The following is a 14,258-nucleotide window of genomic DNA, read 5'->3' on the forward strand; positions in this document are numbered from 1 at the left end:
TGGGTCGCCCCCAGGGCAGAGTGTAGTCTTAAGAGCTTGCCATAGTTTTATGCAGAAGATGGAAAACTAGACACAATACTGTATTTCTGAATATGCATTGATACCCAAAACACAAAATCATTATTTTTGTTGTTGTAATTATTATTAATATCATTGTTTTTGTAAAGTTTCCTTCCCTGTTTGCCTGTGCCTGGGCTGGGTATGGGCTGTTTTGGGGGGTGGCGGGAGGCTATTGCTGTGGTTACTAGTCCAAACCAGAGGTTGGGGAGGTTCCCAGGGTAGCTGTCAGAGCACAGTCGCAAGAGTTTGCAGGGCTGTCAAACTGGGCTCCCAGAGGGCTACAGGGTCTTCCAGGTTTTGCTTCCAGCTGGAGGCCTCGGTTACCAAACCGGCTTCATTATCCCTTCATTACAGTTGTGCTTCTTTAACATGATTCTGTATTCATTACTAATATCATTATTATTTTTATTTATTACAATTTTGTGTGTGTGTTTAAAAGCTTAAAAACGGAGCCCCTGCCTGCAGCTGCTGTTACCCTCAGAACAGCTTGCGGCCTGGTGGAGATTCACCTCCTAGCGATCTTAATCAGACCAATTAGGCAGCCTGAGAGCTGTGGCTGGAACTAAACCGGAAGACACAATTTGATCTGACAATGATCTGAGCTTTGGGGGGGGAGGGGGAGGGTGCTCCATGTGTGTAGCTCTCAGTGGAGAGTGCTGCACAGGGGCGCTGTCCCCTCTCTGCTCAGGGCTGTTGAATGTGTAAGAGCAGGGGATTCGAACTCGGACCTGCAGAGCCATCGTCCTGCCACTTCAATGCGGCGATTCAGTTAGTGGCCAAATGTGATCTCAGCCTCAGTCATAGAGAGCTGGATGTCAATTAAAATCTAAATATCTTGTACTGTACTGTGTCTCTGCAGGACCAGGGCTGGAGATCCTGCTGTACTGTAATGTAGTATACCAACAAAGCTGAAAAAGGGTATACTATATATTTTATGTTATGTCAAGTCCAAAAGTTCACTAGGCCAAATGAGACCACAGAACTGATGCCTGCAGTATCTCCCATCATGCTGTGTTGTACTGGATTGTGTACACTGTGTGCAGCAGCTCCCAGTGATAACCTGGGGCGTCCCAAACTGCTGTGACTGCAGTGTGCCCCACAGGTGTGGCCTTGTATTTAAAAGGAGCCATGCCCCCTTACTTGGCTGGGTAACAATAACCATATTCGCAGGCCTCTGCTGTGGAGGAGCTGGGAACGAAACCCAAAATACTGTCAGAGGGACATAAAACAGTGCTGCTGAGGGACAAACGGTTACAAAAAGGGACCAAGTGTTACTAAAAGGGACCATCTCTCTCTCTCTCTCTCTCTCTCTGCACTTTGCACTGAGCATAGGGAGACAGACAGGGAGGTTCAGAAGTAGAGAGAGAGAGAGGGCAGAGTAAAATAGCTTTCCTGGTTCCTTCTGTCATGCTCAGAAGATGCCTTGCTGTCCATCTCTCACTGTGCCTTCGCGTACGTTTGCCAAAAGACATTCTCTATTTCAATCTTGTTGTAGTTGTTTTAAATCGATACAAAGGTTTGCCTGTGTGCTATCGATGTACACGCAGCACGCTGGGCTATGGGGGGGGGGGGTGGTCATGGTGTTGGCATGGGGGGAGAGTGTGGTCTCTCACTGCAGTGCAGTCTGGGAGTCCAAATGATCAGAAGCTCTACTAATTGTTGTTTATTTGTTGCGTGTCTTGCTATGCAAAATGTCACTGGAGAGCAACTCACAGGAAGTTCTCAGACTCTGGTAACACACACAGACATATATAAACTCTTACATACATACTCATGCACAGATACACACACACTCTAACAAATTAGTCTGCAACTTGTCAAAAACTGCTGTACAGTGGGAGTTTTATTATTTTGTTGTTGTTTGTCAGCTGCAGGTTTCAAGTTTTTGTGTAACATCTTTAGTTGTGTCATTGTACAATCTTTTCACCCCCATGTCAGAAGTCTGGTGTTGCTCCAGGAGTCCAGGGAACGGAAGGTCACAGTTGGCCTGATCCTTAATGCTGTATTTTTCAATGTTTTTTCTTTTCTTTTTAATCTCCAGGTGTGTGTTACCAAGCACAGTGTTGCCAAATACAACAGCAACAATCAATTAAACAATAATACATATACAGGGATGTTTAAATCTCCAGTTTCCAGAACTTTTTTTTTTTTTTCTTTAGATTGTTTAATAATAAAGTTACAATAAAAAACTATTAATAATAATACTTCAAATACATCTTTGTTTTTATAAAACAAAAGTCTGCAAAACACTTGAAATTATTCCTAAGATTTCTATATTGTATTTTTTGGAACTTTTGTAAAGCATAAAAAAGGAATAAAAATGTATTTACAAAATGTGCAGAGTGGCCTGTTCTCTGGTGCCATTGCAGCATTCTGTGCAGAGGTACTAACACACACACACACTTGTGCAAACTTTCTCTCCCACAGATGCACTCTTGCACTCACAAACTCTTTCCCACTCACACATGCACTCTCTCAAACACACTGCAATCAAATAAAATATATATATATACATAAAATATACATACATATACACATTCAAATAATAACAATAGGCAACCCTGATATGCATCTCAGCTGTGAATGATCAAAAGTAACTTTGGTGAGGGAATGCGACTTTCCCTTGTTTATTTCCTTGGTGTTATTGTCTTGTGTGCTTTAGTCCGCAGCATCCACTTCCCTATTTTCTATGGCCAGAGTTTCCCTCCCAGTGTTAGAGATCCGGCTCCCTGGACTGTACTGTCTGTGCCTTTATATGGCAACGCAGGTGCAAATTGGACACCTGGAAGAGATTTGCATAGTGGATGAGAAATTTGGGGGTGGACAATTCCTATTCAAATCACTTTCCCTGAGTGAGTGTGTGTGTGTGTGTGTGTTTGTGCTATACTTGCACAATCTTTTTTTTCTTTCCATCTATCTCTGTCGATCTCACTCTCTGAAGTGGTAATGAGGGTCATTTACAGTGGTACTGCAACGGTGCAATCCAGGCTCAATTGGCTTGCTCTGCACCGTTAGTGTGCAGTTATGGGAAGAGGAGAGAGAGAGAGAGAAAGATGGACATGCAGATAGACAGTGAGAAAGATTCAGATTGAAAGGGGAAGAAAGAGATGGAGATGAATAAAGCCTGCATTTGTGTTAATCTGCACCTGTAGTTTGAGGGTGGCTTCTGAGCTGTAATCAACTGTCTGTTTCCAGAGTGTGTATGATGGAGAGAATGTGTTAGTGTTTGCGTGACTGTGAGAGAATGTGTGTGTGTGTGTATGCATGCCAGTCCTTTCTCATATTTCCTTCCCTCTCCCTTTTCCTCCTACTCTCTGGTCACAATGTTAAAACTCTGTGTTACAGTCACTCAATCTGATTTGACTTCCAAATCTCCCAGAGTAAACATGAACCCCCTGGGAATTTGCATTCCAGAGTCAGCGGTGTTGAAAGTGAGGAAATAAGGGCCCACCGCTCTGCTCCCCAGCCTGGCCACAACACAACAAGCAACCCCACACCTGGGGTCCTGGATGTATTGAATACAATAAATATATATGTACATATTTAATAAAATAAAATAAAGAACACTCCAAGAAGATGCTTCCACTTGTAAAATTGCATTTAACGTACAAGCATAAATAAAGAAAAGACTGATATTGTGAAAACTGACATTGATGCACTGGCTAATGTGGTGGTTTGGAAAGGTCCTGGCCTCCATCAATTATTCAACACCAGAGCACTAGCAGTAGATGCTGTTTCCGGGCACTATTTGCTGCACAGGGAGAAAAATAATATAATAAAATCTGGCTCTGGCTTACCCCTCCTCCGCAACTCACACTCTCCTCCCATCTCCCCGGGCACTTGGTGCAGTTCAAAGGGATGCTGTAATATTCCCCATCATTTGCCTACTGCCATTCTGATCCTTTCCTTCTCAGTCCTGCGATTGGGCCGCAGATAAGAGTAGTCTTGGCCATGCAAACTTAAGGCAAATAGACGCTGCTGCACCCCAGTCCCTTCCTGCGTACTGTGCTGTGCATTCGTCTCCCTCTTGTCTCTCTCTGCCTGTCCGTGTCTCTCTCCATCTCTCTCGAACAGTCGACCAGAGGGCCGACCTCCCAGCAGCTGCGGAACCAGCCCCACACACACCTGAGATACAGGTAAGGCTTTGGTTTTAAATCTTTGATGTGATTTAATTTTTCTTTTTTGCCATCCAGTACAATACAGCAGGGTCTCCAGCCCTGGTCCTGGAGAGAGAGCGTACTGTTTATGAGTGTTAATTAGCTGGGGAGTTTTGTGTTTGTTTATTTTTGGAGAGGAGAGCAAATAAAATATGAACTGATTTTCTGACTGACTAAGAAAAAGGCAGAGTTTGATCAGTCCTGGTGAGGCAGCTCTGCACACTGCGAGTGGCAGGGGGCAGGAAGAAGCTCCCCCTGCCAATTACACTTGGGAGCAAACTGATCAGTCACAAGCAGACGGCCTGTGACTCTGGCATCCCGGAGACCCTTCAGCCCTGCCCCTCGGTCGGTCAGCTCATCTGCACTCCTGTGAGGAGAAAACAGCCCCCTATCACTCTCTCCCTCTACTTCCTTCTACCTCTGCATTGGTGTCCAGTGTATCCTGGCCTCTCTGTATTTGTGCCAGCCTTGTCTTTGGGTCTTTAAGTGCTCAGGCCCAGCAGCCTGGCCACTCAGGGGTTAAATATCCTGCCCTTCTCTGCATGGCATTTATATGATTTCTCTGCCCAGAGACTGTCCCGCTGTCGGCAGATTAAAGCTAGAGCAGACTTGCAGAAGGGGGATGCTGTGTTTCTGCGGGTGGGTGGGGGTGTGTGTGTGCAGCTTACTTGGGGGAAATGCGTGAGATTTTAGCAACAAGGTATGAGAGCGTCACTGTGTGAGACTCACGCCCAATGCAGGAGACTTGAGAGCTATGGTTTGTCTCTGTGTGTCTCCGTGTCAAAATCAAATTAAAATTCAAGATGAGCTTTATTGGCAAGACACTTTTGCACAAGTGTTTGCCAAAGCATATGCAGACATGGTAATGAGAACAGATTATATACAATAACAAAATAAAAGTTAAATAGCTCATTTTCCATGTAAGTAAAAAAATTGCAGGGCTAGTGTGCTGTGCTGTTGGTGGTAGATTGCGTGTGTCTCTGTATGTCTTTGTATCTTGATGTGTCTGTGTGTGTCTCTGTATGTCTCAGGATACAGCTTATAAAAAAATAAAAGAGTACAAAAATGTTTTTATTGCTGTGTGTCGATGTGTCAGACAGATCCCCAGGGTGGAAGGCTGCCGAGAGGATGGAATACACATTCCGAGCCATCACCAACACTCCCGGGCTCCTCATCTGGAGGATTGAGGTACTGTGTCTTTGGGGGGGGGGGGGTGTTGTTACAATGCACTGGCATGGAGGGGAACCCAGGTGTGGAGAGAGAGGTAATCAGGAACAGGCTGGGGTCAGTGTCGGCAAACCATAATGTCCAGGAGAATCCAGAAGTCGCAGTTGATAAGGCAAGCAGGGGGTCAATGATCAGGCAAACAAGCTGGTAGGGAGAATCTGGGAATTGGTGGTTAGCTTACACAGAGAAGTCATAAACAGGCAATCAATCACAATGGGGAATACTTAGAAATACAGCTGGACAGAAGATAAGACTTAGCATTGAATGGGGGTTTATATGTGTAGGAGAGGGGAGCAGAGGGCAGTTAAGGAGAGTGCTGGTCCAATGGGAGCTGAGGATGATTGAGCAAGTGCATATTGTGTTGAGGAATGTTGGTTGGTTATTTGCAGGAGTGTGAAAGATCCAGGGTTATAATCTGGGTGATGATGACCTCTGGTGGCGAACCTGTGAATTGTGGGATGTATGGGATGAAACAGTGAGAGGTGACAGGGTCAGGGGTCAGGGGTAAGCTGGCAGTGGGTGGAGGGTTACAGAGCAGTGGTAGGCTGTACTTGGCTGTGGGATTGTCCTCCCATGACACTGTCAGAACGGGCGCATGAGAGGATAGGGAATCCCACTGCTGACACCAATTGGTGGCAATTTTCTTCCTCAGCTATTTCAGCTGGGTGTCCTGGGTCAGGGCCACAACACTGGCTTTGTTACTCTGCATACAAATGTGTCTCTCCAGTCCTCTCACTTTAGTTTTTTACCTGCACCTTCCAGTAATTATCTTCTGTTTCTTTCATTCTTTCTTTTTTTCTGTTTTTTCTTCAGAAAATGGAGCTTGTGTTACTGCCAGAGAAGGCCTATGGAAACTTCTTTGAGGGAGACTGCTACCTCCTGCTGTCTGTAAGTCACCGCTGTGCCCAGTGAGGGAGGGAGAAGGACAGTAAGGGGGTAGAGGGAGGGGGAGAAAGAGAGATGGGAAGAGAGGGGGGAAACCAGGGGTGGACAAACTTCAAAACTCTTCAATAATAAATTGTGAGGATTCTTTCGGTTCCACTTGCGCTTGAGTTTCACAGTGGGGGGGGCTGTGTTAATGTGCTAATGTTGTCCACTGTCTGTCTGTGTGTGTCATTGTGTGTGTGTGTTTGTATGTGTGTTTTTTTGTGTGCTTGTGTGTCTCAGACGCGGAAGTGTGGCAAATCTGTGTCCTATGATGCTCATTACTGGATCGGGGCGGAGTCATCTCAGGACGAGCAGGGGGCAGCGGCCATCTACATCACCCAGCTGGACACTCACCTGGGCGGACGGCCAATCCAGCACCGCGAAGTCCAGGGCTACGAGTCCGACACCTTCAGGGCCTACTTCAAACAGGGAATCATGTGGGTCCCTGTACTGCTACTGATTACTGATTACTGATACTAATACTAATACTAATACTAATACTAATACTAATACTAATACTGCTGCTGATACTAATACTTCTATTATTATACTCTGCAGATACAAGAAAGGGGGTGTGGGTGCAGGGATGAAGCACACTGACACCAACACCTACGACAACAAGAGACTGCTGCACGTCAAGGGCAAGAGGAGAGTCACTGCTAAGGAGGTCAGACTCACACAGACTCACACATACACACAATCACACACACATACACACACACTGAGACTAAAACTGACACACTCACAGAGTCACACGCACACACACACACACAAACACACACAGACAAAGACACACATACACAGAAAGTCACAGGTGAGTGGGTGAGTGACAGTGTGGTTGCCCCACAGGTGCCGCTGTCCTGGAGCAGCTTTAACCGGGGGGATGTGTTTGTGCTGGACATCGGCAAGACCATTATTCAGTGGAACGGCCCTGACAGCAACCAGCAGGAGCGTCTCAAGGTGGGAACACTGACCCCCACATTGACCACTGGACACACTGACCACTGGTTACTGCATACTGACCCCTGCACTGACCACTGGCTACTGATTACTGGACACACTGAACCCCACACTGACTACTGGCTATTGTCTACTGACCCCCACACTCCCAACTAACCACTGGGCACACAGGCATTGACCAGTGACAATGTAAATACTTAAAGTGTTAATAATAATAATAATAATAATAATAATAATAATAATAATAATAATAATAATAATAATAATATCAGTAATATTGGCTGTGTTGTGCGTCTCCTCAGGGGATGGCTCTCTGTAAGGACATCCGGGACCGCGAGCGGGGGGGGCGGGCAGAGGTGGGCGTGGTGGACAGTGAAAAGGAGGGGGATGCCCCAGAGCTGATGGCAATCCTGGAGGGGGTGCTGGGGAAGCGAGAGGGTCAGCTAGTCAACGGGACGCCCGACGAGGAAGCCGACCTGGAGCAGAAAAGCTGCATCACTCTGTACCAGTGAGACACATGGCCTGTTCTCTGTGTTTGTCTGTGTGTCTGTCTCTCTGTCTCTCTCTGTGTGTCTGTGTCTCTTTATCCCTGTATCCCCTGTGGCCTGTGTGCCCCTGCCCCTCCCAAAGTGTGTGTCTTTTGTGTCCCTATCCCTTTGCATTTCTCAATGCCTCTGTGTCCCTGTGAGCCTCAGCGTCACGTTGTGTCTCTCTTTACTGTGTCTCTGTGTGTCCCTGTATCTCTGTCCATGTGTCTCTCGGGCTGACTTTCTTGTTTCTCTGGCTCCGTATCCGTCTGTTGGTGTGTCAGTCTGTCTCTCTGTCTCCTACCGCCATCTAACCTCTGACCTTCCGCTGCAGTGTCTGTGACGTTGAAGGTCAGATGAAGATCACAGAAGTCGCGACCAGGCCGCTGAGCCAGGACATGCTGAATCATGACGTGAGTGGAAACTGCCAAGAAAAAATATTCAAAAACATCTAAAATATAATTTGAGCAAAATGTTTTTCTTTTATTTAATGAAGCAAACAAAATTCACTGTACTGTTACATGTATGAATCTTATTAAACTTTGACCCTCCATGACCTCTGACTGGCCTCCTCCTGCAGGACTGCTATATCCTGGACCAGGGCGGCGTGCGACTGTTCGTGTGGAAGGGCAAACGGGCCAACAAGGCTGAGAGACAGACTGCAATGACCCGAGCTGTGGTGCGTGTGTGTGAGTGTGTCTGAGTGTGTGTGTGTATGTGTGAGTGTCAGTGCGTGAGTGTGAGTGTGTGTGTGTGTGTGTGTGAGAGAGTGGTCACCTCTTCACGGTTCTAGGTGTCTGTCCCCTTCTGTCCTGCAGGAGTTCATGAAGCAGAAGAACTACCCCATCACCACCAGTGTGGAGGCGATGAGCGACGGCGCTGAGTCGGCCCTGTTCACACAGCTGTTCCCCAGCTGGTCCAGCCGGGACCAGAGCCAGGGCATGGGCCGTGTCTACAATGTGGGCAAAGTTGGTAAGGACTGAGAGCAGGAGAAGAGGGTGGAGATGTCTTAGGGAGGGCAGGTGAGGGCAGAGGGGCCTGGGAGGAAGTAGAGAGGCACCGTCCAATGAGTTTGAAGCATTTGGCTGAATCTGAGCAGATAATATAGACCTAAACACTTCAGAATTCATCCTGCTGCTTTTGTCAGCAGAATGTACCAAATACTTGATTTGGCCACACGTAATGTTTTTGCTATCTCTCTGATTGGTTTGTTTTGATTTCTAAGTCAAAACTGAAGGCAAAATACCCCAAGAACAAGCAGGAACTAAAGACAGCTGCAGTGCAGGCCTGGCAGAGCATCACCAGGGAAGAAACCCAGCATCTGCTGATGTCTATGGGTTCCAGACTTCAGGCAGTCATTGACTGCATAGGATTTGCAACCAAGTATTGAAAGTCACAATTTAATTCATGATTATTTTAGTTTGTCCAAATACTTCTGAGCCCCTAAAATCGAGTTGACCACCTATATAAATAGGTGTAATTCCTACACCGTTCACCCAATTTGTTTGTAACTACCCTCAAATTAAAGATGAAAGTATACACTTAAAGCACATCATGATTGTTTTCAAATCCATTGTGGTGGCATACAAAGCCAACATTATGACAATTATTTCAGTGTCCAACTATTTATGGACCTAACTGTAAATAAAAATAAAATACAAAAAAAGCAGTTGGCAGGTGCACTGGCTAACTGACCAATTTACCTTGTTAATTGGTTAATTGACTGTTGCCATCTCTCCCAGCCAAAGTATCCCAGGATAAGTTTGACGCATCTCTGATGCACTCCCAGCCTGACGTGGCTGCTCAGGAGCGCATGGTGGATGATGGCACTGGGGAGGTGCAGGTGAGCCCCCCCTACTCCTAACACACACTTAATTAAACCAATTTAGCAATTATAGTTTACTCAATTTACTTAGATCTTGGGTTGGAACACAAAACCTGCCGACACAAATAATGCTCAGTGTTTGTTTTCATTTTTAAACCTTGCTTTGCAGTAATCATTAAGCACTAGTTAGTTAGTGAGTTTGTTAGTTATTTAAAATTCAATAACATTTTGCCAATTTTTCAACTGTACCAAATACTACTTTTTATTATTATGATATTTCTTAGCAGACGCCCTCATCTATGGATACAGTATATCACATTTTTACCAGTGTAATGTATTCACAATTGTGGTATGTTCTAATATATCACATTATTAGTACTTACTCCAGACAATTAGTGATATAGTAGGTAGACACATTGGGGTGTCAGTGTGTCATTCCACCACCTGCCCCCCACTCCCCCCCTCCTGTGCCTTGTACTAAGTGGTCTCCCCCCCCAGGTGTGGCGGATCGAAAACTTGGAACTGGTCCTTGTGGACAGGAAGTGGCATGGCTTCTTCTATGGCGGAGACTGCTACCTCATCCTGTACAGCTACGAGGTGAACCGCAGGAAGAACTACCTGCTGTACATATGGCAGGTGAGGCCTGACAGGAGGCTGGCTGAGGCCTACAGCCTGGGGCAGAAACACAGAGACGCACAGAGACACACAGAGACGCAGAGACACACAGCCTGTATGCAATGTGTAATATGCTGTATGGTGTCCGCAGGGTCGACATTCCTCCCAGGACGAGATCACAGCCTCTGCGTTCCAGGCGGTCAGTCTGGACCAGAAGTACGGTGGTCAGCCGGTCCAGGTCAGGGTCACCATGGGCAAGGAGCCACGGCACTTCATGGCTATGTTCAAGGGCAGGGTGGTCATCTTCGAGGTCAGGAGGTCACTGTGTGTGTGTGTGTGTGTGTGTGTGTGTGTGTGTGTGTGTGTGTGTGTGTGTGTGTGTGTGTGTGTGTGTGTGTGTTCATGTGTGTCTGTCTGCCTGTATATTTGTGTGTGTGTGTCTTAAGAAAGTCAGATTAGAACATGTGTCTCTAAACCCTGACTTTTGCCCCAACTTCTTGCCTTGCCTCGCCAGGGCGGTACCTCTCGGGTGGGGAACACAGACCCTGAGCCGCCGGTCCGGCTGTTCCAGGTGCGCGGTACCGACCCGTGCAACACAAAGGCTGTGGAGGTGCCTGCCCTCGCTGCCTCGCTCAACTCCAACGACGTCTTCCTGCTGCAGCACCAGAGTGGCTACTACGTATGGTGTGGGAAGGTGAGAAAGAGAGGGAAGGGGAGGGAGATGCAGTGGACAGGGAAAGGGAAAGAGAGTGGGAGAGGCACAGAGGACATAAAGATGACAGAAAGGAACTTCTCTCTCTCATCTGCCCCTCCTCTCCTCCTCTCTCTTCTCTCCTCTTTCTCATCTCCTCTCCGCTCCTGCTCTCCTTTCCTCCTCTCTCCTTTTCTCTCTTCCTCTCCGCTTCCCTCTCTCAGGGCTCCAGTGGGGATGAGCGAGAGATGGCGAAGCAGGTGAGCGCGGCAGTGGGACGGGGTAACGAGGAGATCATCGCCGAGGGGCTGGAGCCCAATGACTTCTGGGGGCAGCTGGGTGGAAAGGCACCATATGCCAGTGACAAAAGGTAGGACCCCAGGTTGTCCGGGCTGGTGCCTCCTCAAATTAAAATTGACCAGTTAAGAAAATGCTTCATTGGCAACACACAGGTAGGTAATATTGCCAAAGCTGTAGACAAACAGGTACTGTAACAACATCAACAGCAACAGCCATAATAAGATGATATTAACTGGTCAGGTGAGACTCCAAGGCCTGGGCCTGGGCTCCCTCCACTTTGTCAATCCCGACTCTCCCTTCCCCGATTGGGCAGGCTGCAGCAGGAAGTCCCGGATCACCAGGCCCGCCTCTTCGAGTGCTCCAACAAGACGGGCCGCTTCATCGTTATTGAGGTGACACTGTTCACCCAGGACGACCTCACCGAGAGTGACGTCATGCTGCTGGACACCTGGGACCAGGTAGGAACCAGTGGCGCCCCGGGGTCCCTGGCCCTATGTTTTCGGACGCTGAGAGAAGCCATACTGACTGTAACAGGGGATGTGTGAACTGTGGTCTGTCACTGTACAGGAATCATTGTTGCAACAAACACCATCAATACACAAGCAGAGTTTAATGCCCCCCAACTCCTCACCCCACTCTCTCATCTGCGTAGGTGTTCCTGTGGCTGGGCTCAGGGTCCAGTGAGATAGAGAGGGAGGAGTCAATTAACACCTGTCGGGAGTACCTGTATACTCACCCTGGGGGTCGCGACCCCGACACGCCCATTCTGCTGGTGAAGCAGGGGTTCGAGCCGCCCACCTTCACCGGCTGGTTCACTGCCTGGGACCCCAGCAAGTGGAGCGTGAGTCTGGAGACTGGGGCTGGACACTCTCCGCCCCATCTCCATCTCTATCTCTATCTCTATCTCTATCTCTCTCTCACTCTCACTCTCACTCTCACTCTCTCTCTCTCTCTCTCTCTCTCTCAGGGAGGGAAGTCGTATGAGGAAATGAAGCAGGAGCTCGGGGACGGGGCGTCCTTCACGCGCGTGGCGGCTGTAAGGCACTCTTTCTTTCCTGGAGAAGGGGAGGAGCAGGAAGGGAGGGGTGGGGGTTGGAGGCAGAAAACAAAAGTCACCTGTATTGACAGTGTTATTGATACTGGAACACAGCAGGTATAAAGGAGTTTGTGAGACTTGCCAGGATACTCATCACTCCCCCTACTCTGCCCCCACCAGGACCTGAATGGCACTGCAGAGGAGACCCCCCGGGTGCTGGAGACCCACCCCCGCGACAGCCTGCTGTACAAGCAGACCGAAGAGCTGCCCAAGGGAGTGGACCCATCGCAGAAGGAGGTACTGTCCTAAAGTTCATTCCCTCATTCATTCAGTTATTCGTTCAGTCATTAATTAACCTAACTGTCTGTTATTCCCTCTTCATGCATTTTATTCACAGTACAGTAAAATCAATATCAATCAATAACGGTAGACCAAAAAACACATACATATTTTACAGAGACACCTGTCGGACGAGGATTTCCAGGCGGTGCTGGGGGTCAGTAAGGATGAGTTCTACACTCTGCCGCAGTGGAAACAGCTCAGCATGAAGAAGAAGACAGGGCTGTTCTGACCTCCCACCTCCCCTCCAGCCCTCCTCCTCTGTGCAGCAGATATATATATATCAGAGGAGAGGGGTCCAGAACTACCATTAGATTGATACATTTAATTAAATCTTAATTGTTCTGCATTATTATTATTATTATTATTATTATTATTATTATTATTATTATTATTATTATTATTATTATTATACATTTTAAGATCTGTTTTATTTGTTCCTGTCTTAAGATTTCATCCATTTGTTTCTTCATTGGCTTTCACTATTATTATTATTATTATTATTATTATTATTATTATTATTATTATTATTATTATTATTATTATGTTATTTATTTATTTATTTTTTAAGAGGAACTTGTTTTGGTTTTTCTATTATCTGTTTTGGGGTCTCCTCTTGTCAGCTCCTTCACTGGCTCCCAGGCCACTCCTCCCTCGCTCCAGCCCCCGTGTACAGCAGCACACCGTGCTGTCAGGTGGCACTGGGCACCTAAATATGAATCTGACCTTGTGACCTTTTGGTCCTCTTTATTTAATTTTAGACGCTGCAAACAAACACAATTCAGAATGGTCACTTCAGCCACACGTCTCTCTAACAACCACCTGGAGATTAATGTCTTGTTTTTATATTTTATGTTCTTTTTGCAGCACTGAGATTCATGTAGTTGTTGTTTAAGGTGACTCTGTAAAGTTTTATGTACGCCAGACCCCATATGTTTATTCCATTGATGGAATAATTGCTAATTAACCACAGATTTGTTAATTTAGACCTTAAAGGAACTAGACATTTGCCAACAGACCTCCAGTGTCTCTGGATTCTGTATCGAGTGGGAGGTGAGGTGTGTCAGTTGCACAATCTGCCTTCCTTCTTCCTTCAGCACATTACTTTTTGATGCCTCTTTCCTATCAAGGCTGTGACTCCCAGTGCAGGGCCCCGGGCCTTCCTACCTGTTTAACACGGAGCCTAAATTAAATTGCTATTGAATCAATGTTTGTGTCTACTTGTGTTTTATTCCTTCCAAATATTTCATGACCTCAGTATTGCACTGGGGTTCCCATGACATTCAGCAGCTGCCGGGGATTCGGGCTATTCTGAAAGGAAATTATATAGTATGAAACTATTACTGAATAAAATCATAAACCTGCTTTTTAGATTTCATAATTTTGCTAAATTTAAATAATTTACTTATTTTTTATTTTCACCTTCAATAGCTTGTAAACTCAACAACAAAAAGAAACTTAACATGTAAATATTTGTATGAACATAAAAAGATTCAACAATTAAGATATAAACGGAACAAGTTTCACAGACATGTGACTAACAGAAATGAAATAATGTGTCCCTGAACAAAGGGGAGGTCAAATTCAAAAGTAA

At 46.4% G+C, this 14,258-nt stretch overlaps 1 protein-coding gene across 1 annotated transcript; it reads left to right on the top strand.

Moving 5' to 3' along the window:
• Nucleotides 1-3,932: 3,932 nt before the first annotated feature.
• Nucleotides 3,933-13,872, top strand: avil (advillin). The gene is made up of 20 exons (XM_066708531.1): nucleotides 3,933-4,196; nucleotides 5,314-5,405; nucleotides 6,258-6,332; nucleotides 6,612-6,808; nucleotides 6,930-7,038; nucleotides 7,221-7,331; nucleotides 7,634-7,839; nucleotides 8,193-8,271; nucleotides 8,439-8,537; nucleotides 8,677-8,830; nucleotides 9,601-9,701; nucleotides 10,182-10,319; nucleotides 10,450-10,608; nucleotides 10,813-10,992; nucleotides 11,214-11,359; nucleotides 11,603-11,747; nucleotides 11,942-12,130; nucleotides 12,257-12,325; nucleotides 12,506-12,622; nucleotides 12,783-13,872. The coding sequence occupies exons 2-20, from the start codon at nucleotides 5,346-5,348 to the stop codon at nucleotides 12,894-12,896; spliced, it is 2,448 nt and encodes an 815-aa protein (XP_066564628.1). The 5' UTR covers nucleotides 3,933-4,196; nucleotides 5,314-5,345; the 3' UTR covers nucleotides 12,897-13,872.
• The last annotated feature ends 386 nt before the right edge of the window (nucleotides 13,873-14,258 follow it).

Source organism: Amia ocellicauda, chromosome 7 (genome assembly GCF_036373705.1).
Source record: "Amia ocellicauda isolate fAmiCal2 chromosome 7, fAmiCal2.hap1, whole genome shotgun sequence".
In the NCBI taxonomy this organism is placed as follows: domain Eukaryota; kingdom Metazoa; phylum Chordata; class Actinopteri; order Amiiformes; family Amiidae; genus Amia; species Amia ocellicauda.